Here is a 23858-nt window from a genome sequence, read left to right as displayed (position 1 = left end):
CCAGTAGCTGCCATAGTAGAAATTATGCTAGCGCGCCAAAAATATATGGAAACAACACGAACATGTTGCAGGTTGCCTGAACGCTAATTTGTACGGCTGCTGTCCGTGGCCGAGATTTTATGAATGAAACCGCTTGCGACTTGTTCTGTGCCAACAAGTTCGAATGCCCCGGCTTAGCGACTCGTGTCTTGCGTGAAGCGCCGTCAACAGTTCGTAACGAACAACCGAACTGAACGGAACGGAACGGATCGTCAGTTGCCAGCAGCACTCGATGTGGCGCAGCGGTAGTCGAGTCGGCTGTCAGTGATATGCAACAGTAAACGCGCCAACTTCAGGCCATATTGAAGTTGGTAACAAGAGCGGACCCAGTGATAAGATAAGATTTTGCAGAGTGCCAATCAAGAAGTGAAAGTTGTCAATAAAAGTTGTGCGTTAAATAAGATTTTAAGGAGTTGTATTTTGTTTAATAAGTGTTACAAATAAAGAGTTTTTAAATGATAAAAGTATACTCAATATTAATCAATATCTAAAAAGATATATTATACCTAAAATTGTGGCAGTTCATTGCATACAATTAAATACCGAACTTATTAAAGGCGTTAATACGTTTGCTGTAATTTCACTTATTAAAAACTAAAAAAAAAACATATATACAATAATAATATCCTGATTAAATAAACGGCTTAAAAATAGTTTAAAGGCAAGTGGCTTAAAGGCTTTAATGATTTCCATTTAAAATATGTGTTCTTATTTTAATTATTAAATGTTATGTGTTGTGCGTGTGTGTGTACTATGTTCGATTTTGTGGCTTTTCAGTGCTCGAATTAAATTTGCCTTTGCTACGCAGATGAAGTCAAACGAAACAAATTGTGCAAATATTCCTGAAACACAAAATTTTAGGTCTTTGATACGCATATGTCAATAATTATAAGCGAATAGATATTCTCATGATATCCAAAAGTAAATGTATAATGACATGTTAATATTTGAATTGAAAACACACGCAGCTTCAGCATGATCTAATACCAGTAATACTTTTAAAGTAATGTACGTACTACTTATGTATGTGTAATATGTGTGAGCCTGTGTGCGCGATTCTTTGTGCTTTTAATATGTGTGTGTGCATGCATGTGCGTGTATATGTGTGTTTATGCGAAGCGGGACAACTGTGCAAACAAGCCGCAGTTTCGGCTTAGTTAGACAAAGCCAAAAAGCAAGAAATACATATAGCCGAGAACAAGAGCAAATAAATGAGCAGCATGTGTATTAAAATTAAAAAGAAGCTAAAATGACTTTGTCAGTCCGCTGACAGTCAGACGGTATCGTCTGTTTTTCAAAGAGTCTTTCACAAGCATCATTTCTTTCAGTGTGCCTGACGGCCGGGTGTGTTAATTCTTGTCGGAGCCGCGGAAGCACAAACAACTGACGGTCCTTCATCGGCTTGAACTTTTATGAACTTGTATTCCAATTAGAAAACAGAAGCCCACTAACAAAACAAAAAACGAACAAGTATTTCAAGCGAATTCAATCTCAGTTAACGCGCAAAGTTTTTTTCAGGTAAAAAAGTAATATACAAGTCTGAACGACCTATGCAAAGTTGCCCTGCGCCGAATGCCTTTCATTTGCTCATTCGTATATAATGGTATAAATGTACTCACAAGTACTTATAAAAATTATTATAAATACATTAAGTGTAAATAGACACTTGTGCCTGCCCTTGCAACACACACGCAAATTCTTTGGGCACAAAATCCTATGAATGGTTTTATTAAACGTCAAAGTTCAACTTAAATAATTGAAATTTTATTGGCATATATCCACATATAAATTTCTTATTATCGAATTACGCAAACAATTAAACTATAATGTCGCAAGTTCAATCTTTAAGCTAAGCTAGGACAAGAACATAGCTATATAACTTTGACCGATTTTTTATGCTATAGGCTAAATTTAAGAATTGCGGACTCTGGGATTGATGTAGTTGCGGGTTGGATAAGCTTTGGACAAATTTTTGGGTATCGGGCTGAAAATTGATAATCAGACATCGCTGTAAGTGTTGGCCATTGTCAAAAACTTTGTCTTCACAGTTTATCATATAGTATAATCATTTTAAATGTCCCGCGGCTAATCCATTAAGAATGCCAAGAAAATTTCAACTGCCTACGGCGCAATCTGAAAACTTGTCGAACAGTTGACTGCGTCGCCTTTTGGTTGCTTGACTTGGTTGATTACAACAAAGGAACGCCTCGTTTTAATTATTTCCGATGGACTGTCAGGAAATGTGATGCGTATACGCAGTGTGTGACAGTTTCGGCCAAAGGAACTGCAGCCCCACAAACAATGGTAATTTTATGCCTTCTGTTTCGCGTGCTGATTAATTAATGACGAATGCTTTTTTGTACACTTTCATCACGTAATGAATAAAACGAGCATGATAACGGCCCCCAAGATAGTCACTTTTCTGCTCTGAATAAACGCGTAGATGTCGAAGACAAAGATTTGGCAAGTTGCTCGCTTGGAAGACACCATCTTCGAACCAAGCGTCACTCTTAATTGGGGCATGCTTAGTTATTAAGCCAGTTTTTGTTCAGAGCGCCTTTTAATGATTTAAGTCCTTTCAGTGTCCTGGCAATAAGCCTGCTTAAAAACCAAGCAGCCACCCCCTTTGCCAAGGGTCGTCTAGACACTTGACAGCAATAAGTTTCGAAGCGTTGGTGTTCCAGGGCCTTCAATTTCGGACACACCATATGCAAATCAATCAAAGCCATCCCCACCAATGCTTACGACCAATTGCCTCGATGCATGTGAGGCTCAACCTCTCAAAAGATGACCCCGGGGCTCATGTGTATTCCATTTTGGCTGCGCGGCTGTCTCGATCAATCAAATGCGCATTTGTATATTAATCGCGTTGATTAAGCGCCCAAAGAATTGAAAACTTTTTCCAACCAAGCAAGCGGGCAACCTACGCTGAGTGACAATAAAGGCTATTTTGCACTTATATGTGTACGTCTGTATGTGTGTGTGTATGCACTTGTTTGGCATTTAAAAATATAACAGCTTGTACCATGAGCGATTAAATGCCAATTGCTGAATCCAGCAGTGCAATCAACTAGCAATATAAACAAATGCTTGCGTACATTAGCTAGTAATTAAAATTCAATCGAGTTCGGCCAATTATAGAGAGCCAATAGTAAACCAAACAAAATTTATTTTCCGGCCTGTTTGTAAAGCAACCATTATATAACTAAAACTGTGGTATTGAAATAAATGCGGCAGAGCCAGAGTAAAATTCTGTCAATGCATAATGCGTGCACACATTGCGTATGCTTAATTTTTTAAGTAAAAACAAAAAAACTATTGTTAGCTTTTGTTTATTCTGCTGCAATGGTTTTGAAATTTGTATGTTTTCGTATTTTTCATTACCAAGCCGCTGGTAAAATAACAAGCCCATCTGACCCATCGGGTTCAGTTTAATTTATGTTCATAAATTATTTGTGAAAATGAAATTTTATGGAATTTTACTTTGAACTTGCACTGTTAATCGACGCGTCGCCATGCACCGGCAATGCCACTGAAACAAGCGAAGCAAAGTTACACAGCCGTCCGTCTGGTGTCTTGGTCGTCGCGTCGTATCTATTAAAGCTAATTCGCGGGCTTTGGACTGAAATTCCCGGTAGCCGAGCTTAATCGAAATTGGTCGCACCAAACGACTCAGAGCTGCCGGCAATAGCCACAGCCAAGCGGCATTAACCACTTTTACTTAACGAACGGCTTTGTAATTACTCCCGTTTAATTGTGTGTGGCAAAGGTCAACTACGGCATCGATGCTGCAATATTACATATTCAAATTGCTTGCATTGGCATTAAATTGCCTGGAAAGTAAGGTCAATCAAGAGTGTGCAAATTGATGTTAAGCTACTAAAGGGGGGGTCATTTGCATTTGCATTATAATCTAAGAAATAGTTTATGTTACCTGTTGTGCGGTTAAGTTTGTCTTTACTGTAACATTACCTCTGCTTTGAAGCTTACAAAAATATAAAAATCCATTTCTAGATTTAAAACTCGACAGTTATTTTTGGAATTTGTATTCTGATACCTGGAAAGACAAACAGTGACAGTGTCAATCCTTTAATTCCTAACAGTTTATCAAAAATTCTATAGCCTGTAATATTACCTGTGCTTTTAAGCTCACTGGCAAAAATATAAATTTGCATTTTTAGACTTAAAACTCAACAGCTATTTTTGGAATTTGTATTATGTTTCCTGGAAAGACAAACGTTAAGTGAATGAATCGTTTAATTCCTAACAATTTATCAGAAATAGCATAGCCCTGGGTTCAATTCATGCACTAGCAGAAACAAGAGCTTCGTTTCATTTGAAGTAAGGAGCTTATCTCGTTTCTAGATAGTATGTAATTATGTGTGTTTTTTTGTGAATGCTGCTGATAACAAAACATGCACAATTTATGTTTCTCGTATTTGATGTGTGGAAATAACTCAATCAGAACGTTTTTCCAGTGTAGTAACTATTTATATAAAATTTCATTCTGTCATTTGCAGATTAATTCTAACTGTACCAAATAAAATGGGTTACCATCAACACAAATTTCGAATTTAAAGTAAATACCGAAAGATAATTGTCAACATGCAAACTGGTTAATGTGAATACGAGAGCGAAGCCGCAATACCACCGAAGCTACTTAGCCCGCACAGCAGAAATAGAAGTTGTATATATCTAAATATATAGCTAATAATGGAGGGGCTTGAGGATATAGCTCATGCACGGCTGCCTGTTGGCAACACTACCGTTCCCATCCATTCGGATCTGCTGGATAATGCATACAACGAAACGGATAGCAACTGGTCCACAGTGGCGAATTTTACACGACTCATCATTGCAGCCGCTTCGGAAGTTGCGCCCAACATTGCAAACTACACGCTCAACATGCTGGACGTAGGCATTGCGCTGGCCACAGAAGCCACCAACGCTGAATCTGCGACCAGTACTGCGATGCCCGGCAGCAACAGGGGCACAGAGGCTGCTTATGCGATTATGACAAACTCACGCTTGAATAGCTCAACGCTCGGTCACATCAATAGTCTGCACGAGCTGTCGCCGGTGGCGGAGCAAGTGCCGGAGCATGTAATGGACCATGCGCCACAGCTCTCCCGCTCCGGACTGCTGAAGGTTTATGTGCTGACAGTGATGGCACTCTTCTCATTGCTGGGCAATCTGCTTACCATCTGGAATATATACAAGACTCGCATCACTCGGCGCAATTCCCGCCACACCTGGAGCGCCATCTACTCGTTAATGTTTCATTTGTCGATTGCTGATGTTCTGGTCACCGGATTTTGCCTTATTGGCGAGGCAGCCTGGTGCTACACGGTGCAATGGTTGGCCAACGAGTTGACGTGCAAACTTGTGAAGTTGTTCCAAATGTTCAGCCTCTACCTATCGACTTATGTGCTGGTGCTGATTGGCGTCGACCGCTGGATAGCAGTCAAGTATCCGATGAAGTCGCTCAACATGGCCAAGCGTTGCCATCGTCTGCTCGGCGGCACCTACATCCTATCGCTGGTGCTCAGCCTGCCTCAGGTATGTGCCCATTTGGCTTATCTAGCTCTGAATACCAAAACCAAAACCAATTCCAAATCCAAATCAATTCAAATTGATTTTGTGCACATTCCCTATAGTGTTTGTTCTTTATCCGGCGCTTTCAAAACATTCCACCCGCTAAACAATTGCTAACTTATGCGGCAATTTGTCGCCTGCCATTAAGTCAAGCACGAGTCGCAGGCCAAAGGCAACGTTTGGCCCGCAGGCGGATGCTCTGTGAGCTCTTGCCCCGCCTCCATATGCGTGCCAAAGTTGGACTAATATGTTTGCTTTATGGCACGCATACGCCCCGTGGCAGCGCGCGTAGTCCGAAGAAGGCGTCGGTGCGTGCTTTGGCATTAAAAGTGATTGCCTGCTGCCTGAGAGTTTGCTAAACGTTGCTTTGGGTATCGGCACACGTGCTCCGCCGAGTCCACATATTGAGTGCACAAAATTCGGCCCTTCCGATCGTGTGTGCTGTGCGGCTGGCAAATAAACTTTGTGCATAAAGGGTTGGCCAATACGAGTGGGTCCTGACCGGGATACTGGCGCTGACGACAGGCATGAGATATTTATCTTTTCGGCATACTTTTCAACATTCCGGCAGTCAGTTTGCTCTCCTGTTTATCTGCTCGGGTCCTTTTGCTCATCTTTAATCATAACAGCACAACAAAAAAAAACAACAACAGAAGCGGAAAAACAAACATGTTTGACCATTTTCTTTTCTTTTATTTTGTTATTGCTGTAATTCTTTATTTTCACACTTTTATTGCATTATTTATGTGGTATGCCTGGTCTTGTGTCGCTTGATTGCATATCTAATTGAGTTGGCCGGCAAATTTATGGCCCACTGGCATTTTAATAGCCTTTGAATCTGCAAACGATATACCACGATCCGCAGATTAGTAAGGCATTCATTTCAGTCATGCGAGTTGATTGCTTGCCATGTCATAAAGGATTTCGAAACATTTATAACAGTCTATCTGAAAGCCATTATCTAATGTCCAGTCCAAAGTTCATGACAGTTGCCAACAGGGCTGCAAGCTGAAAAATCAAAATGTAATATTGCAATTTTTAATTTATTTCACTATAAAGTTTTTTATTTTTTACAAAAACATTTTTTATAAAAATATGATTGGGTTCTAGATTCGGCTGAGTTGTTTCATATGTTTCTGGCTTGCCTTAAAATATATAGTAGAAATTCGAGCTTTAGGCTTAAACCGATTCGGTTCAAATCAATTTGTAGACCTTCATGCCAGGGAAATATCATATAAGTAATATAATTTAACCGTATCAAGTGTGTCGATAATTTAACAAAGTGGGTCCAGAAGTTGGCAGAATTTAATTGTTTAGCAGCAGACTGTATTTTTTGTTTATTGAGTGGATTAAATGGAAACTGTGCGCAACAATTGAAATTTCAACCGAAATTTCGCTCTCAAAATTTAGTGAAACAATAGTTGTCACTTTCCTGCAAAGGATGATTGCAATTGTATGAGTGGAGCATGGGGGTTTTTAGTATATAAAAAAGCTCTTGTTTCATCATATATTCCTATAGGAATAAATTGGATGCCATTTGTTTCACTATTAAACATGCGCACAGCAAAGGGAATTCAATGCATCGTAAATAAGAGTATAGAAACTGTTGGAGTTGTATGAAATTAATAAATGCGAAGTTTCAGCATTGGAATTCGGCGCAATTGTACGAGAATGTTGGAGTGTAACTTTATCTAATAGTATCCAAGCACTTGAATAAATATGTATTTTATGCGATAATACTTAATGGCAAATCAACAGACAACTTATGTTTACTTGAAGTACGAAATTAGCAATCATGTGGAGGAGCAACTTTTTCTTTGTGGGGGAGCTCTGGAATGGTTTGCTGTGCGTATCCTTACGGTACTTGACGTCTTTGGGCACCCTTAACCGTTAACCGTTATTCAACACTGAGATTGATGCAAAAGCAGTGCAGTAACAAACACACCTAGGCAAAAGTTTTAGCAAGGCATGACCTTCTCCATTTTGGAAAGTGCCGTCAGGCAATCTGCATATGGATGTGGGAGGACTTTGCATATTCTCTGTGCTCCAGATGTTTGAAATGCATTCTGTATCTCGTTAGATAGTTGCATTGTTGGTGCGTGGCTTATTTCAAAATTAGCATATTGCGAGAACATTGCGCACCGCGCATCGCGTATTGAAAACATTTCATTCAGCTGCAGCGCTGAAAAGCATGCTATGCTTTGTATAATTAACCAAAATGCGGCTCGAGGCTAGCATAGGAAGCCATACATATCCGTTCACGTTATCTCTAACCAAATACCAGATGTATGTGAGGCGCAATGTAAAGAGGAGCGATTATGTTTGCATATAATTAGGCGGCAGGGCGAAATGCGTGGGCACATTACACATTTAAATGTGACAACAAATATTAAGAATAATTACATTTTTATGTTTTTGGGACTTGCGGCATAAATGCCAAATCTGCTCAGAGATTATGCATATGCTGAATAAATATACACACTCGTATGTGTGACAGCTCTGGGACTGCTTTTAAAACGTGACAACAGCACCTTGTAAACTTGCCTTGTTTACCGACCACAGCAACACCCACATAAACACACACACACACAGACACACACACTATTAAAGCACATGTGGCAATTATGACACTTTTCATGCCACAATGTTGCCTGCGGGTTGCCTGCCACAAGAGAGTTAGCCTCATCGAATATGCCACATAAAACTCATGCGACATTAAAACGTGACACTTGGCACTGCGTCTATTTGAGTTTTGACGCCATTTGCCACTCGACTATTGCATAATTTGAAAAAGTTCATTCCGCAATAAATTCCACACACACACTTCTCCACGTTTGCCTCATTTCATTGGAGAACTCACGCACTCACTGCCATAATCAATAGCCATCGAATCAAATTCAATATGTGATGCCCGCTTCTCCAATTCACGCGTCTCAAATAATAAAACAAAATGAAAATTTACTTTCACTGCCAATAAACAACAAATGTTGATCCCCGTCCCAGCAGCTGTGCGTATGCGTGTGCTTTTCTTCTTCCTAAGTTTTTCCTTTACGTTTATGCGTACGTCTCCCATCTTTTATTACACTATGCAACAGCATTTCGTCTTACGTCCGCAACTCTAGGGCTTTTCATTTAGGACGAACTTTACGTTACAAAAATGAAATTCGAGCAAAATTTACGTTATTGGCACATTTTCACTTTTTGCATAAACATACAATATATGTAAGTAGATATGTGTGGGTGTGTGTGTGTGTGCTTGTAAGAGGGAGAGCGTAAATAAGACTGACAGGTTGACTTTAATACTTAAATTCTTCTTCATTAACTATAATTTTAACAAAACATAAATCTAGATATATTTATATATATAAATGATCTGTCGCTAAGTCTATTTCACGTGCTAGATAGAATCTTTTATTTGCCTGTCAGCATTATTCTTTTTTTTGGCACAACGTGTCGCTCAATTGCTTGGAAGTTATAAATGTGCGAAATTAATAAAAATCAGTCTTAATACCGCTGCCCACCCACGTTCCTTTAGTGTTTTAGTTTTACTACTTCGTCCTTTTGCTCGCGACAGCTGTTCTAGCCAACCATAAAATGCGTAAATAAAAAGACTTTTAATGCATTAGTTATAATCACAACTAGGTCCCATGGCCAGCCAGCCATGAACGCACTTAAGCTAGATTTACAAGGAAATTCCTTGTTAAACTACGTGATTTTTTTTAGAGTGCATAACTTTGAGCTGTTCAAAACAGACTTTGCTTCTTGCACAAATTGTGCAAGGAACATTGTACTATGAAAGACAGCATAATAGTTAGTAAGAACATTGCAGTCAGGAGTTGGATGCTGAAAGCTCTCAAAAATCCAGTTTGACTCTTGAACAAACATTTTACATCATCTACGGCTCTTTATATATATACATATATTAAATTCAGGTACTCGAATGTCGTGCAAATACAACTTGTTACCATTTGAATAACACATTATTATCCAAATGCATATTCTCTATGGCTGTTAACCTAATGAGGTTAATGAATAATTGATGAATCGGTCAATCTAAACAGTGTGAAAAATGCAAATTACCTATGTGGCTTAAAGGCCTTGGCCGTCGGCATGTGAAAGCCTACAGGGAACACAAATTTAAAAATGAAATACCCATAGCTAACTCAGGGTTGGGACTCGGAAATCACATATTCAAAAATACAAATATATATTACAAACCTACTTTTATATCCGTTTTTACACTCTGCTCTTTGATTTAATATTGGTATATTGGGTTTGAGCAGGCTTTATGCGTTTATGCGTATGAAAGGAATATTTATTGATGCTATTGAAGTCTGTATCTTTAAACAGGGCAAATAAACTCCCCGACTTCAAAATTTCATAAAATGTATAACTATTTCTAGTCACTTTTTCTAATTTTATTCTTTGGGATGATACTTGTAAAGTTACTAGAATCCTTTTAAGAAGTCTCTCCTCGAGCTTTGTTCATGTTCTTACACTGTTAAAATAGTATTACAAAGGCGGTGCTTTATTTTTTGGGCCCATTTAGCAAAGCAGATAAAAATATTCAATCACAAAAAGAAAAATAGCTATCGCATGTTTATACTTTTGTGCTACCGAATTTTAATCAAACTGCTTTTGCCATCTTTTTAACGCCTCTCTTCCCGCCTCTGTCAATTGATATTCGGCGCTCTGGCATCCGCCACCCGGCACACGATACCCGCAGTTCTTCATATTCCATGTGGCACGCGGCCCCTTTGTCGAGGAGTTCTACCAGTGTGTAACGCACGGCTTCTACACCGCCGTGTGGCAGGAGCAGATGTATGCCACCTTCACGCTGGTCTTCACCTTCTTGCTGCCGCTGTGCATACTTTTCGGTAAATGAACACATGTTGTTGCTGAAGATGAGCTGTCCATCTGATTGCTAATGTAATGCAAAAAATTTAAATATTTCAGGCACCTACATGTCAACATTTCGAACCATCTCAAGTAAGTGGACGTCCAAATGGGCATGCATGAATGTTGGCCATCTTGAGGAGAACAATGTTAATGCGACTTGGTATTTCTCGTTTATCCTTTCACCTTCTCAGGCAGCGAAAAAATGTTCCAAGGCTCCAAATTGGCCAACTATTCGACAACGAAGCAGCTGCCTACACAGACGAACCGGCAGCGCTTAATACACAAGGCCAAAATGAAATCCCTGCGCATATCTGTGGTGATCATTATCGCGTTCCTTATTTGCTGGACACCCTACTACGTAATGATGATTATCTTCATGTTCTGGAATCCAGACAAAAGGGTAAGTATGCGAATGCGAAAGCAATTGCCTGGGCCAGGGTCACTTCTGGCCAAAAGCTGGCAAAGGTTATTACTCTTGTAGATTTGCGTTAATGCTTCCTGTTCCGTCCGTGTTTGTTAGACAAAAGACAAAGATACACATTAAGCGTAAGCAGCTTCGTCACGCATAAGCCTTTATATATCCCAGTACAGATTGGGTCTGACCCAGTTCTTGCACTCAGTACAGTACAGTAGTACAATATGCGTTAGGTTGAAAATTCAAATTTAACTTTGCCCCGACTAAGAGGATGGTAGAAAATGCTGTGGCTTACGTTTCTTTCACGTACATTGCATGCAGCGCAAATGCTGCGAAGGCATTTCAGAAATTTTGAAGGCACATCAATCAGCAGTCGATCTCTCTGCACCATTGACTGCGAGTGGCTTGGGGAGGTTGCTTTGACGCGTTTTATATGACAGCGTGTGCCAGCTTGTGGAAAATTAAATGAACATTTTACTGGAAAATACACGAAAAGGGGCTGCAACACAATTGATTCAGTCAGCAGCTGTTCTCAAATCCTTTTTTATGGCTACATTTTTCCGTCTTTTTCTGTGCTGTGCTGTACCCCAGCGTGGGGCCCAGAGCACATAAGTATAATTTTTTATGCCCGATTTTTAATTAATGGCTTGGGCATACGGCCTAGTCCTGCGGGTTGTTGACTTGGTTACGGCTGACCGTAAAAGCGTGCAGCATAAGGTATTACGACTGTGACCAGATAATGAAAGCCCCAAAAAGGTAACGCTAACAGCCGTCCAAGCTGCGGCATGCCTCAAAAGACTTGGACACGCTAAGACGGGCAAGTTGCGAAAGCGGCAAACAATAAGAAACTCACAAACGTATTGACATATTGAAATCCTTGAAATTAATTTGAATATTATTGGTTTACTTGCAGCTGGGCGATGATTTACAGGATGCGATTTTCTTTTTTGGAATGTCCAACAGCCTCGTTAACCCGCTCATCTACGGCGCCTTTCATCTCTGCCCCGGTAAGAGCAACAAATCCGGAACTGGCGGCGGCAATAACAATGCATACAGCTTAAACAGGTAGATGCTCTTTGTACTGCACGCTAATCTCGGATTATTGCAATATTTTACTACTTATAGAGGTGACTCACAGCGCACCCCATCAATGCTGACGGCCGTGACGCAAGTGGATGCGGCTGGTGGCAGTGCTCGGCAAATGCGCACCTTCCGGCAGCAGAGCTATTACCGTAGTTCGAGCAATGGTACAGCTGGCGGACCCTTCAAGGAGCAGGTGGGCCTATTGCAGGTGGGCGGTGCAGGCGGCAGCGGTGCCACACCTCATATGATGAGAAAGAGCTCCTCCGTGCGCAGCCCACATCCGAATCACAGCTCAGCCATAGCTACGCGGCACTCGGGCTGCCTAAGGGAACAGGAGGAGCTACTACTCCAGACAAAGCCCTCTACGCTAGTGCTCAATTACGATAGTCAGCGCGGCGGCGTTGGAGTGGGCGTGGCCAATGGAAACAAACTTATGACAGGTGCAAGCCTCCGGGTGGACAATAAAGAGTGTGTGTCCAGTGTGTGAGCAGAGCTGGCGGCGATGGTGACGGTAGAGGCACAGGTAGGTGCGACAATGCGCGCAGTGGAGGATGCTTGCTCCTGCTGCCGTTGCCTGAGCCAGGAGCTAGTGCGGCGCCAACAGGGACTCCTAGAGTCGCCCAGCACGGCCGCCGCACACTAAACCAGTATAAGCTGCTGTGAAATTTACAGTTAAAACGCGGCCACTTTGCGTGATACGCGACTCCGACTCTTCCAGTGCTCATGAGGTTGTTCGAAAGATTGCTTTGCCAGCGGGGCATAGCAAAGCAAGACAAGGCAGGGCGGGGCGGGGCAGGGCAGGGTGTTGCCGATGATCAGATCATCGAGCCATGCAACATTTGATTAGTGTAACTAACTGAGAATTAAGTCTTTGAACAGTGTTCGTGTGGATAGTCGTAATTGTAGGCTTAGTTGAATATGGCTGAGCATTAGCCAAGTGTAGGGCATAAGCAGAGCAGCTGACAATTAATTGGCCAAGAGCTGCGAGCCGGTTCACGACTATATTTACATATTAAATTATGCATATGCTTATGTATATGTATATATCTGTGTGAGGCGGAGTCTTAATGTAAATTTGATGATATTTTAATCGCCATAAAGCTCAGTTGCGAGTTCATTTGAAATGCGGGAAAAACACGTTCTCATCCGATGGCCATTTACATACATATATGTCAGTTTAATTAAACACTAAATCGCAATATACTATAAGCAGCATCAAGTGCTACCTAGATGGACATGGAACAGGACTCCACACAGACTACTCAATTAGCCGTAATTTTATTGTGAGTTTGAGCTACCCGCATTAACGCAAAAACTGTAATCCATACAGGTTAATTACATCGACTAAATCCCCATAATACTTAAGAAACGTGTACTTAACTTTTCTGTGTATGCTTACCCTGCATATACATATATATGTACATACCTGCACACACAAACTTATATATGAGGATATGTTCGAAATTGTGCACAGCAAAAAAAAAGAGCAAAAACAGATTTCAACGAAATTGACCGCAGGACAACATGCTTGAAAGCTCAAAAACAGCCACGGAGACTCTTATGCATTCCCAATTAAACTCATGTTTGTTTATAAATGTGTGTGTGTGTGTGTGTTTGTATGTACATCATCTATTCATCTCTTTCTATGTGTGTATTTGTACATGTTAGATACCCTCTGTAAAATTTGTATAGTTTATTTTTTAATAAAAACGAAACGAGAGCATTGCAACAAATTTACGAGCCAACTTTTACGCACCACGCACAACTCAACACGTTGATGAACTGGCGCTCGGAATCCGGCCTATGCCTATGCCTATGCCTATGACAATGCCTGTGCTTAGCCTCGTAAATCCGGCACAACTCAAACCCATCGACAGTATATGCTAGCCAGGCATATTACACTTTTTATGCACAGCTTCGCAATTCGGTGTTGGGCGGAGCCATCTGCACCCCAACCCACACCCGCACCCACGCCCAGCTGCGACAACTCACCCTCTCCCTGCCCGATATTTAGCGGTGCGCTACATATTTTATAACTGCAGAGTTCGTGTTCAAATGCAAAACAAAACGTCGGGCAACGACCAAAGGAATCTGCTTCACTGCGCCCAAATATGTGCTACGAAATTTTTGTTTAGCTGCTGCTGAAAAAAAAAGCGACGTCGGAACCAATTTACCAACATAATGGAAAACGTGGCTAGCTGGCGGGTGAATGGGGCTGTGGGGCATTTAATGGTTGACCAAAGTTTGTTTTTATTGGTGCGCACTGTAAACTCTCCGGGAGGTCCACCGGACACACTGTGGTGCCCACGTTCACATCGGCTCGGACACAATTATGCACAGGCAGACGACCAAACTCGGCGACACGTCCATCATTTGATGGCACGATATTTTACCAAATAATTCCCTAAATAGGCATCTGCTTGGCATTTAGACACCGCGTCGGCAATTGTCTGCTCGTGAATTTAAATTCGAATGTCATAAAGTGCACAGCATGAGTGTGCGACTGCTTTGTTTCAGCCTCACGTTCGCTTCCCACAATTCAGAGTGACAGAGTCCCATCATGGCGAAGGAACTCTGATATGTAAAGCATTTCGATTACCCACCCTGGTTTAATGATGATTTAATGGTTTGACCTGGCAAAGGAGATCTATTGGCTCTGTGCATCAGTTAAAGTGGAACAGTTTAACAAAAACACAGAACACAAACCAGAAACAAGTTCAAGATTTTTGTCGATAATTATTGAAAGCTCGTAAAACGAAAGATTAAATGGAGCGCACAGGAGACTCACTAAGGCAGATAGATATCCATTTAATAATAATAATGCATGAGTAAGGTTCCCTGTTACAACACATCTTCTGACCTTGGCCTAAAATCATTTCCATCCCACAATCAGCCTTTTATAATACAATTCGCAACGATTAATGCCATTCATGCGTAGACCAATAATGATTTCGTAGCTCATCAAAACAAAAACATAAAAGCGTACACATAAAGGTTAGATGCCTGGTATTCATTGGGCGAACCAAACGGCGGAAACCCCCAAGTGACTCATCAAAAATTTATGAGCTGTACATAAACTAAATAGATTGCATATGTACAAGTATGCCTTCATTATATAAAAAGTCCTATAACATATTCCATAAAAGCCTGTCAGTCAGCGGCCGCCATTTGCCAGGTCTAAAAAATAAGAACAAACTATTTGGTTTTTTCTAAATAATCGTATATTCAATCAAATTTCTTGTTTTTAACAGATTTTCACTTAGATGTAGGTCAGACATATAGACAATTCAATGTACATCGCGAAGTGTAAAGTTTCTTAGACATGGGAACCCGGCTTAATGTATAATTCGTACCATAGAGAGCGCCACCTTTATCTCGTGCTTACCACCGCCTCCTTGCGTGCCGCGTCCTGCAGCAGCTGTGTATCCACCTCGTCGCCGGGCAGCTGCACATAGCGCACGACAGAGCCGCGGATGAAACAGTTTTTGACGCTCAGCATGTGCGGGTATTTGTCGGGATCTGTGACGCTGATGTCTGTCAGTTTTATGTTAAGGTACTGATCAACGGAGTGCAGCGTGCCGCAAATGCTGAAAATATGCCGGTATTAGTTACATTTTTACGTACTGACACGCGCCAAAAGCGCAACTTACCTTAGGTCATTTTTCAGCTCGACCACAACTTCTTTGCCCACGAGAGATTTGAAGAACGAATAAAAGAGCTGTAAGGAGATTGGATTTGTTGGTTAAATATTCTCATTGTTATTTATTATATGCTTACCATTGCAAATGAAATGGTTTTATATTGTTTATTAATGCTGCTTCTTCTTGCGTTTTGCACAGTTGTTTCACAACACTGATAGCGATAGTTTCATCTGTGGGCACCCAAAAACTTTAACATTTGATGAAGTGCTGTTAACACCGCGCACTTATTTGCTGCAATTTAAAATTTGTTAGATGTTTTAAGTAGTTACTGAAGCTTAAGATGGGATTTCTTACTAAATTTAAATATATAATTTTAATACAATATGTTCACTTTCGACTTTGTTAAGTTAGTGGATTGTCTAAACAATTAAATAACTTATAAATAAGACACTTCGTGCTAACAGCGCCAAGCTGTGAAGAATATTGTAACACTCTTTATGCAAGCATTTGGTCGATAGTTTTCGATACCCTACTGTCACCGTCCACAAAATTCCATCAGCTGTTAAATTGCTGCGCTTAGCGGCTAACATTAGTTTATCGAATGGCCGCCACAATTTGGTTGGTAGCATCAATTGCCCTCTATTGGCCAGTATACAAACATCGACTGTAACGTGTCGCTTTTGTTAGGTGAAAAGCTTTGAAAACATCGCCGCCGATAGAGAGCGCCACAAATATTGTGGAAAAATTCAACACTGAGCTCTGAAAGTAACTCATCAGGAGAAAAGCTGTTTGCCTATCTTAAAGAGCAACGAATCAGTATATATGCAAATTAATCCAATTGGAAAAATTAGTCCAGTTTCGAAATGTATATCATATTTTTACTAAGATATTTATACCCAGCTGTTTAAACTGCACTTGCTAATATATAATTTATTGATGTTTTAATTAAAATTACATTTTTATAACAATTTTTGGTTCTAAAACTATTTACAAACATAGGCTCACATTGATTTTATCTTTCGGTTTCTCTACTTATGTACTTAGTTCGAACTAACAATAAATTATGCATTACGTGTCGTTTATATCGCTGTAATGCAATTTTCTTAAAACTTCGTTTAGCTTAAAAATCACATTTGATCATTTTTACTTAAAATCTCAACTTTCCCAAAAAAAGCCAACTGGCGAAATGACTTAGTTGCCGTTAACTAAGGAGTTACAGTGCCTACCAACATGCTCCTTACCGGAGCCCGCAACTCTAACGCTAATAAATTCGTCTGGATACGACTCTGTCTGTGTCCGTGTCCGTGTTCGGGTCCGGCGTTTAGTGGTCCGAGCTGAAGTACGAATTCTGCATGAGATACAGCTTGTCGATGGGATTGATAAGGCTCGTATTCAGATTGGCCAGCATATCGTGCGGATTCGAGTGCTGATTGTGATTTCCCGACGAACTGGTCGACTGCAGCTCCAGATTGTTCAGGGATAGCGAGTCGGCGTCGTCATCCAGCTGGTCAAAGTTGCTGCCATCCAGCGAGAGGTCTGAGCTGCAGAAGCTGTCATTCGAATTGGCTGGATAGTCTGTTTTGTAGAAAATAATTACTGCATTAGTTGAATTAAACAAAAGTAGAATTGTGCTGAGATCTACGCACCATCCGGTGAGAAGGGCAAATTCGGATTCAGCGGCTGACTGGCAAATGCGCTGTCCATGCCGCTCAGGAAGCCGCCCACATTGTCTACGCCATGCTCCTGTTTCACGCACTTCTCCTCCTTCTCGCTGGCGTCCTTGTCATCTGAGGCGCCGGCACTGCTGTTGCCACGCCCATTGCCGGAGCCGCCCGCAGTGCCGCCATTCTGTTTCGCCTTGCGCTGTATTTTCTTCATCTTGGCCCGCTGATTTTGGAACCAGACCTGCACCACACGCACGGATAGACCCGTGTCCTTGGCCAACGCCTCGCGTACCTTGCGGCACGGCTTGGGCGACTGATCGAACGAGGCTTTGAACTGTTTGCGCTGTTGAGAAGTCAGTATGGTACGCGGTCGCTTCGGGCCGCGCCGGCCATCCCGTGGCCGCAATAGATCCTCCTCGTCCAGGCCAACAAAGCCGCAGTGCTGTGCGGCTGCAGCCGCCAGAAACATCTCCTTCTCCAGATCGTGGCGATAGCAGAAGAGCTGGCCGTCCCGCAGCATGAACTGTTCGCCCTTCTGGAGCGGCAGACGGCAGGCGTAGCACACGAAGCAGGGCAGATGGAATACATAGTTGGGTATGGGCCGCATCACAAGCTCCTGCGGCAATATGGCATGACAGCAAGCGGCGCACTTGACCCCAAACAGCCGATCGTAGTCCAGCTTACAGTAGAGCTTCGAGTTGCGCACGTAGCAAGTGTGGTGCAGCTGCATGCCGCAGTAGCAGCAGGCCAGGCACTGCTCGTGCCAGTTGGCATCGCCCACGTTCATCAGATAGCGGTCGTGGATCTTCTGGCCGCAGCCCTCGCACAGCTCATAGTTCTTCTCGCACTTGATGTGGCCCACTTCTGCGAGGTAGCGAAAAAAAAGAGCGAACAGTAAAAATGCTTGTTAGTGAGTGATAAAATCGATTTGTTAGCCCACTGTACGCCCAAAAAAAAAAAAAAAAACGGATCCCCTACGTGCTGTCAGCATATGTTGCAGAAGGAGGACAACAGGCATGAAGGATGAAGGTGGGGGCGGAGAATGAAGTATGAAGTACGAAGGCGAGTACGTTGTCAAATCGTGTGAAAATGTTTTTGTCCCGTCTGCTGTTGTGCTTATGCTCATTGTTTCGCACTTCTGGCTCCTGGCAGTCAAAAGTGTTTCCAAACAAAGCAAAAACAAAAAAAAAAATTATCTGTCGCCGTCGCCGGCTGTAACAGCTTGTATTGATAGCTCCTTGATGCGTAATTGAAACGTAAAGTTTGCTACAATTGTGCGAGTCTGAAATTGATGAGCCCAAAGGCCAATAGAAGCGCACTTTCAATTGAAGCGGGCTGCCGAAAGCTGTTGCAAGGATTTACCTTGGATGTGGCACACGATTAGTCCAAGCTTGAAAATTAGCAAGGCGCTCGCTGAGCCTTTTTCAAGACTGACTCACTGCAAATACACGCAGCCTAGCCCGTACTACAGTGTTAACAATATGTCGACCGCTGTATTTGAGAAAAAAAAGAACAAGATAATCTAAGTAATCTAGGGAGCACTTATTTAAAGGCTTTATATCAAATCAAATACCGTCTAGTTCTAGCTAGCTAGCTAGCCAGCTAAAGATTAATATGTGTGTATGTCTAACTCGACTAATCTGTGCACATGCATGCACACTTGAAACTGTAAACCAGTCATAAAAAGTAGTACCCCGAAAAAACACTCTAACACACACAGCAGAAGCTGCTGTAAACATAAAAAAGGCAAAATGACGAGCGCCATGAGAATTGGATGGCAGCAACTGAAAAATGAATAACAGGGTGGGACGGGGCGGGTGGCAGGCGGCGCTGCTCCCATATTATATGACTGTGGCTCACGGGCAGCAAAAATGTGCATGATTTATGGCTGGCACAATGGTAGCCCCTCCCTGATCTATGCATATTTATGTGCTTATGTGTGTGTGCGTGTATATGTTTGGGAGCTAAGCGAGCAGCCAAAACAGCTTAAACCCAATACTCATGGCTGTGCAGCTGCCTGTGTTGTGTGTGCTAAGCCAGCGCAGCGTAAAGTTGACAAGAGGAAGAGCAGTGGGAGCAGCATGAGAAGCGGGAGCAGGCAGCAGCCCTGATGATGACTATGGATGGGTATAGCTGTTGGCATATCGCTTGATATAAAGCGCGCCCTCAAAAGTATGCTATAAAAAGCAGCTGCATTGGTCTAAACGTGTGTGTGCGTGCGTGCCTGTATGGATACATATGTCGAATCGCATTGTGATAACGCGAAAATATTGCTGCGGAAAAGTTTTAGGCTAGTGTTTGGGCAAGCTGCACAGGATCATTTGATAAGTCCCGGTTTTGAATTGGCAATTTCTTTGTTTTTCTTTTTTTCAGTCTCCTGTGACTATTGTGAATGCGATATTGTGTGGGGAATTGTCTTTTTGTGGTGCCAAACCATTGACATTTCGCTTTGTGTAATCTAATCGGAATTTATGGCCTTTTGTTGCAGTTTTATGGAGCGGCATTTTTTCGTTTTGTTGCAGCCAAAAGTCAAAAGGCAAATGGACAATTTCTGTGTGTGCTTGACGCATTTGCGAAATGTGATGATACGAGCTATGCATATGAGATATACAATTTGAAATGTGTATTTATCGTTGTTCGCATTCAATAAATGTACAATTGGCAGCGCAACAGAAGTCTGCCGCGGGGCTGCCGATTGATTAGCCGTCGCCTTGATCAGGCCCAACTTGTCGGAATACAAACGCAAACACAGCTAAAACAAGTGCGGCGCACTCATGTCAAATGTGCGCGATTAAACAGCAGATAATTCCCAAAATCAACACGCCGATAAACCTAGGCACCCATAAACATATACAAACAGTTAATAGACAACAGCACCCAAACGCTCTTATCAGCTGTGATCGCGTTATCATTCCTGTGGCTTATCAACGAAACGAACGGCGTCTCTGATTAGGACAGAGGCAGGCAGTAGAGCTCATCCCCCAATCCACCGTTGGCCAAGCTTTATGGCGCACTTATTGACACATTGACAGGCGAGCGCAGCTCTATGATGATAAATTGACAGGCAGCCAAAGTTGTGGCATAAATTTTGGGCTCAAGTCGCAGCCAAATAGTCCACGTGGCACGGAGATTTTGGCAGACAGCTTGTGACAGCTCATGATACGATGGCTTTAATTACAGCGGCCGCAATTTAAAGCCCCGCACAGCCACCGTCTAGTGAAAGTGGCAAAGCTATGCATATGGAGGATATGCCACATATAGTGATATATGTGTGTGTGTGTGTGTGGGTTTTTGTATTTATATGTATTAACTCAGTTGCACAGACAGTGCCAAGCTGAACGCACCGCAGCAAGCAGATATGCCGAGACACACGGCGCATAGCTGGGGCGGGCTGCAGACAGCAGGTTGCAGGCTGCATGTGGCAGGCTGTTGGCTGTTGAGCGTTGAGTGTGTTCATTTCCGAGCATAGGTCGCCAAAACGCTGAGGCAGCCACAAATGCCATGAAATTCCTCGCCCATTTGCAGCTGATGGTGCTGCAGTGGGTTTTGGTGTTTCGGGCTGGGTTGGGTTGGGGGCTAAAGTTTGGTTTTGGCGTCAAATTCAAATTCAAATTCATAGATGAGCAATGCTCAAGTCTAGCACCAAAGTGATTGGCAAACGGAAACTATTTGCTGCCATTTTGGCCAGCCATTAATAGACATTTCATATGCAAATACAAGCATAAGGCCAACAGCACAAACGTGTGGTTCTCTGTATGTGTGTGTGTCTGTCGGTGTGTGTGTGTGTGTGTGTGGCGAAATATTTGCGTGCTTGACAGAGCTCGCCCAGTTGGGGTCCGGGTTCGCATATGCATCACACATTGTTTGCACACTTTGCATTTTGGCCAGAATTTCGTAAAGTTTGCCAGCAACACTTTCGTTGCAGCTGCTAAAAAGTGCTGCCTACTTGGAGGCGCCTGCAATGCGTGTGAGTGTGCGTGTGTGTGTGCGATTCTGTTGCATGCCTTAATCGCCCTGTACACACACGCACACACACACAAACACACACACACACACATAACGTGCGTCGGTGAGGTTCATTGTCAAAATTATTTTGTGGTCAACTTGCGTTCATACTTTTGGCAATGCTTTTGCCGTCGGAACGAACAATTGTTATTATAGTTGCATGCTTTACGCTTTAAAGTGAATTTGTCACACGAATATCAATTGAAATTTATTTGGTTATTCCCTGGCCACAACTTTGGTTTGTGTGTTTTTATTTGAAATCGTTCCAAAAGCCAAACACAAATTGTCCTTGGGCAGATTTAACCTAGATTAACCTATTTAGCGTGCGCGAAAATAATTGATATAAGCACCGCAACTAGCCTTATTGAATTGCCTACTGCAATGTTTTAATACGTATTTTTTGTAACAAATGCCTGTTTTCTGTGCTTCATTTATCAGCCAAATAAATTTAAATGCTTTTTATCAAAACATACATTCAAGCTAATAAGCTCCAATAATTTATTTTCTCGAACTCGTACGAAGAACAGAAGCGTTTATTTTTCTCTTAAAATAAGGCGGCAATTTTAAGAACGCAAATAACAAAATTAAATTAAAATACGAATTTAGAATAGCAAAATACTGACAATCCTTAGAATTATGATTTAATCAAGTTAGCAAAATGGAAAATGAAACGCGGTATTCTACTAATAAAGTCAAATCTTCTATGAAACGGATTTCGAAAAAACGCATTTACTAAAAACCCATTTCGTCCCAGAATCCTGAGAACTTGATGAACTTAACAAATTGAAAGTGCATTAAAGCTTCAAGCAGCAGCCAGCCACATCAGCGGCAATATCGAGACGAAGCCCCAAAACCTAGAATATCACACGCAAATTGCGAAAATAATTTGGGCCAACTTTGAGCGGGGTGTGGAACGGGAAGGGGTAGCTGCAACAAGAACGGGAGCGATGCAAACTAGCCGTAAGTTGAACACCGGACGGAAAGCCACGCAATTCCGGCTTCGAGCAACGTTCGCCTACGACGCCTACATGAACGCCAGCCTGCCCGCTCGCACCACCACCAAAACTCTCCAGCCAGACAGTCAGCCAGCCAGACAGCCAGAATCTGGCCATGCCCCACACGCCATGCAGCACACACAAGTATGCCAAAAACGAAAAACGTGGCAGCCCCAACGGAAACGGAACCAGAACGAGCCGGTAAATGCCTCAACTGCCGGTGCAAAATACTTTTGGAACATACCTGTGCGTCCACTGCAATCAGCAGACAATTTCGATGCTGACGCCAGCGCCAACGCCGACGCCGTCGCTGCGGTGCCCGCTCCAGTTGCTGCTGTTGCTGGCGCAGAGATGGCTGCTGTTGCTGTTGTTGCGGCAGCAGCAGCTGTTAATGTGTTGCAGGCGGAGTTTTGGCTCTTGCTGTTGTTGTTGTTGCTGTTGCTGTTGTTATTGTTACTGTTGTTGTTGTTGTTATTGTTGTTGTTGATGGGACTGTGACCTGTGGGCGTTGGGCAGCTGTTAATTGGCGCTGGTGAGACCGCGTGCTGCTGCTGTTGTTGGTGTTGTTGTTGTGAGGAAATTACAGATGCCGTTAATGAAGCTGTTGCTGTCGGATTGTTGCTGCTGCTGCCGGAAATGTTTGCTGCTAAATTGATGTTGTTGCTGTTGTTGTTGCTATGGACATTATTGTTGTTGTTGCTGCTGCTGTTGCTGCTGCTGCTGTTGGGCAAACAGGCAGTTGTCATGTTGCTGTTTACATTTGCCGTTGCACTGGGACTGTCCAGGAAACGTGCGCCGCCATGATTCTGCTGCAGCGAATATAAACTGCCACCGACTTGATTAAGGTTCGTGGGCATTGGATAAAACTCCAACATTGTATTGACACAGTTAGACGCGGGCTCACTCTTCCTTTTTTGTGTTTGTTTATTTTAATTATATTTTTGCAGTTTAATTTGCAATTGCGTGTTCCTTAAAGCACATTCAAGACTAACATGTAATATTAAAAGTTGCACACAAGTCGCACACGGATAAACAAAACTGTAAACACGAACGCAACACTCAACACTTGCACGAGTTCTTCAACGTATTTTATATTTATATTTATATTTGCCGGATACTGTGGCAAGCGCGCTGACAACCAGCTGTGTCCGCTGTCAGTTTGCGTGTGATCGAACAATCTGCGAAATCAAAGCATTTCACTTTGCCTCCAGTGCTCGAAGCCGACTGCTGACTGCTGCGGCCAAAAGTCCCAGCCTAAAATGTACCCCCGCATTCAACACACACACACACACACAGAGTTTCATTGCGCCTGCGCATGTTTACAAAAGCAACGGCAACAACAACTGGTAGCTGGCAACTGGCAACTGGCAACTGGGACTGAGTATGAGGCTGGGAATTTCCCGCTGCATGCGAAGGGTTGCATGCAACAATGCCAGCCAATGGTCCAACCCCCAAACCCTGTGCCCCTGCCGAGTACAGCGCATGTCTCAAGTGATTATTAGCAGCGAGGGAAATTTACTCA

At 42.5% G+C, this 23858-nt stretch overlaps 3 protein-coding genes across 3 annotated transcripts; 1 reads left to right on the top strand and 2 right to left on the bottom strand.

The window, feature by feature from the left end:
* Positions 1-213: 213 nt before the first annotated feature.
* On the top strand, positions 214-13768 carry CrzR (corazonin receptor). The gene is made up of 7 exons (XM_032434725.2): positions 214-700; positions 4560-5598; positions 10361-10511; positions 10591-10623; positions 10725-10933; positions 11862-12013; positions 12074-13768. The coding sequence occupies exons 2-7, from the start codon at positions 4753-4755 to the stop codon at positions 12516-12518; spliced, it is 1836 nt and encodes a 611-aa protein (XP_032290616.1). The 5' UTR covers positions 214-700; positions 4560-4752; the 3' UTR covers positions 12519-13768.
* Positions 13769-15229: 1461 nt separating this feature from the next.
* On the bottom strand, positions 15230-15958 carry LOC6623951 (U6 snRNA-associated Sm-like protein LSm2). Its single transcript, XM_002046878.4, has 3 exons — positions 15809-15958; positions 15682-15749; positions 15230-15618 (listed from the first exon to the last, which is right to left on the bottom strand). The coding sequence occupies exons 1-3, from the start codon at positions 15809-15811 to the stop codon at positions 15402-15404; spliced, it is 288 nt and encodes a 95-aa protein (XP_002046914.1). The 5' UTR covers positions 15812-15958; the 3' UTR covers positions 15230-15401.
* A 628-nt stretch (positions 15959-16586) lies between these two features.
* Positions 16587-23523, bottom strand: Lmx1a (LIM homeobox transcription factor 1 alpha). The gene is made up of 3 exons (XM_032435126.2): positions 22581-23523; positions 17319-18200; positions 16587-17247 (listed from the first exon to the last, which is right to left on the bottom strand). Exons 1-3 carry the CDS (start codon positions 23209-23211, stop codon positions 16994-16996), a joined length of 1767 nt encoding a protein of 588 aa, XP_032291017.1. The 5' UTR covers positions 23212-23523; the 3' UTR covers positions 16587-16993.
* Between the last annotated feature and the right edge of the window lie 335 nt (positions 23524-23858).

This window comes from Drosophila virilis, chromosome 3 (assembly GCF_030788295.1).
Source record: "Drosophila virilis strain 15010-1051.87 chromosome 3, Dvir_AGI_RSII-ME, whole genome shotgun sequence".
NCBI classification, from domain to species: Eukaryota; Metazoa; Arthropoda; class Insecta; order Diptera; family Drosophilidae; genus Drosophila; species Drosophila virilis.
Note: the sequence above shows the minus strand (reverse complement) of the source record. Positions and strands in the feature narration are given on the sequence as shown.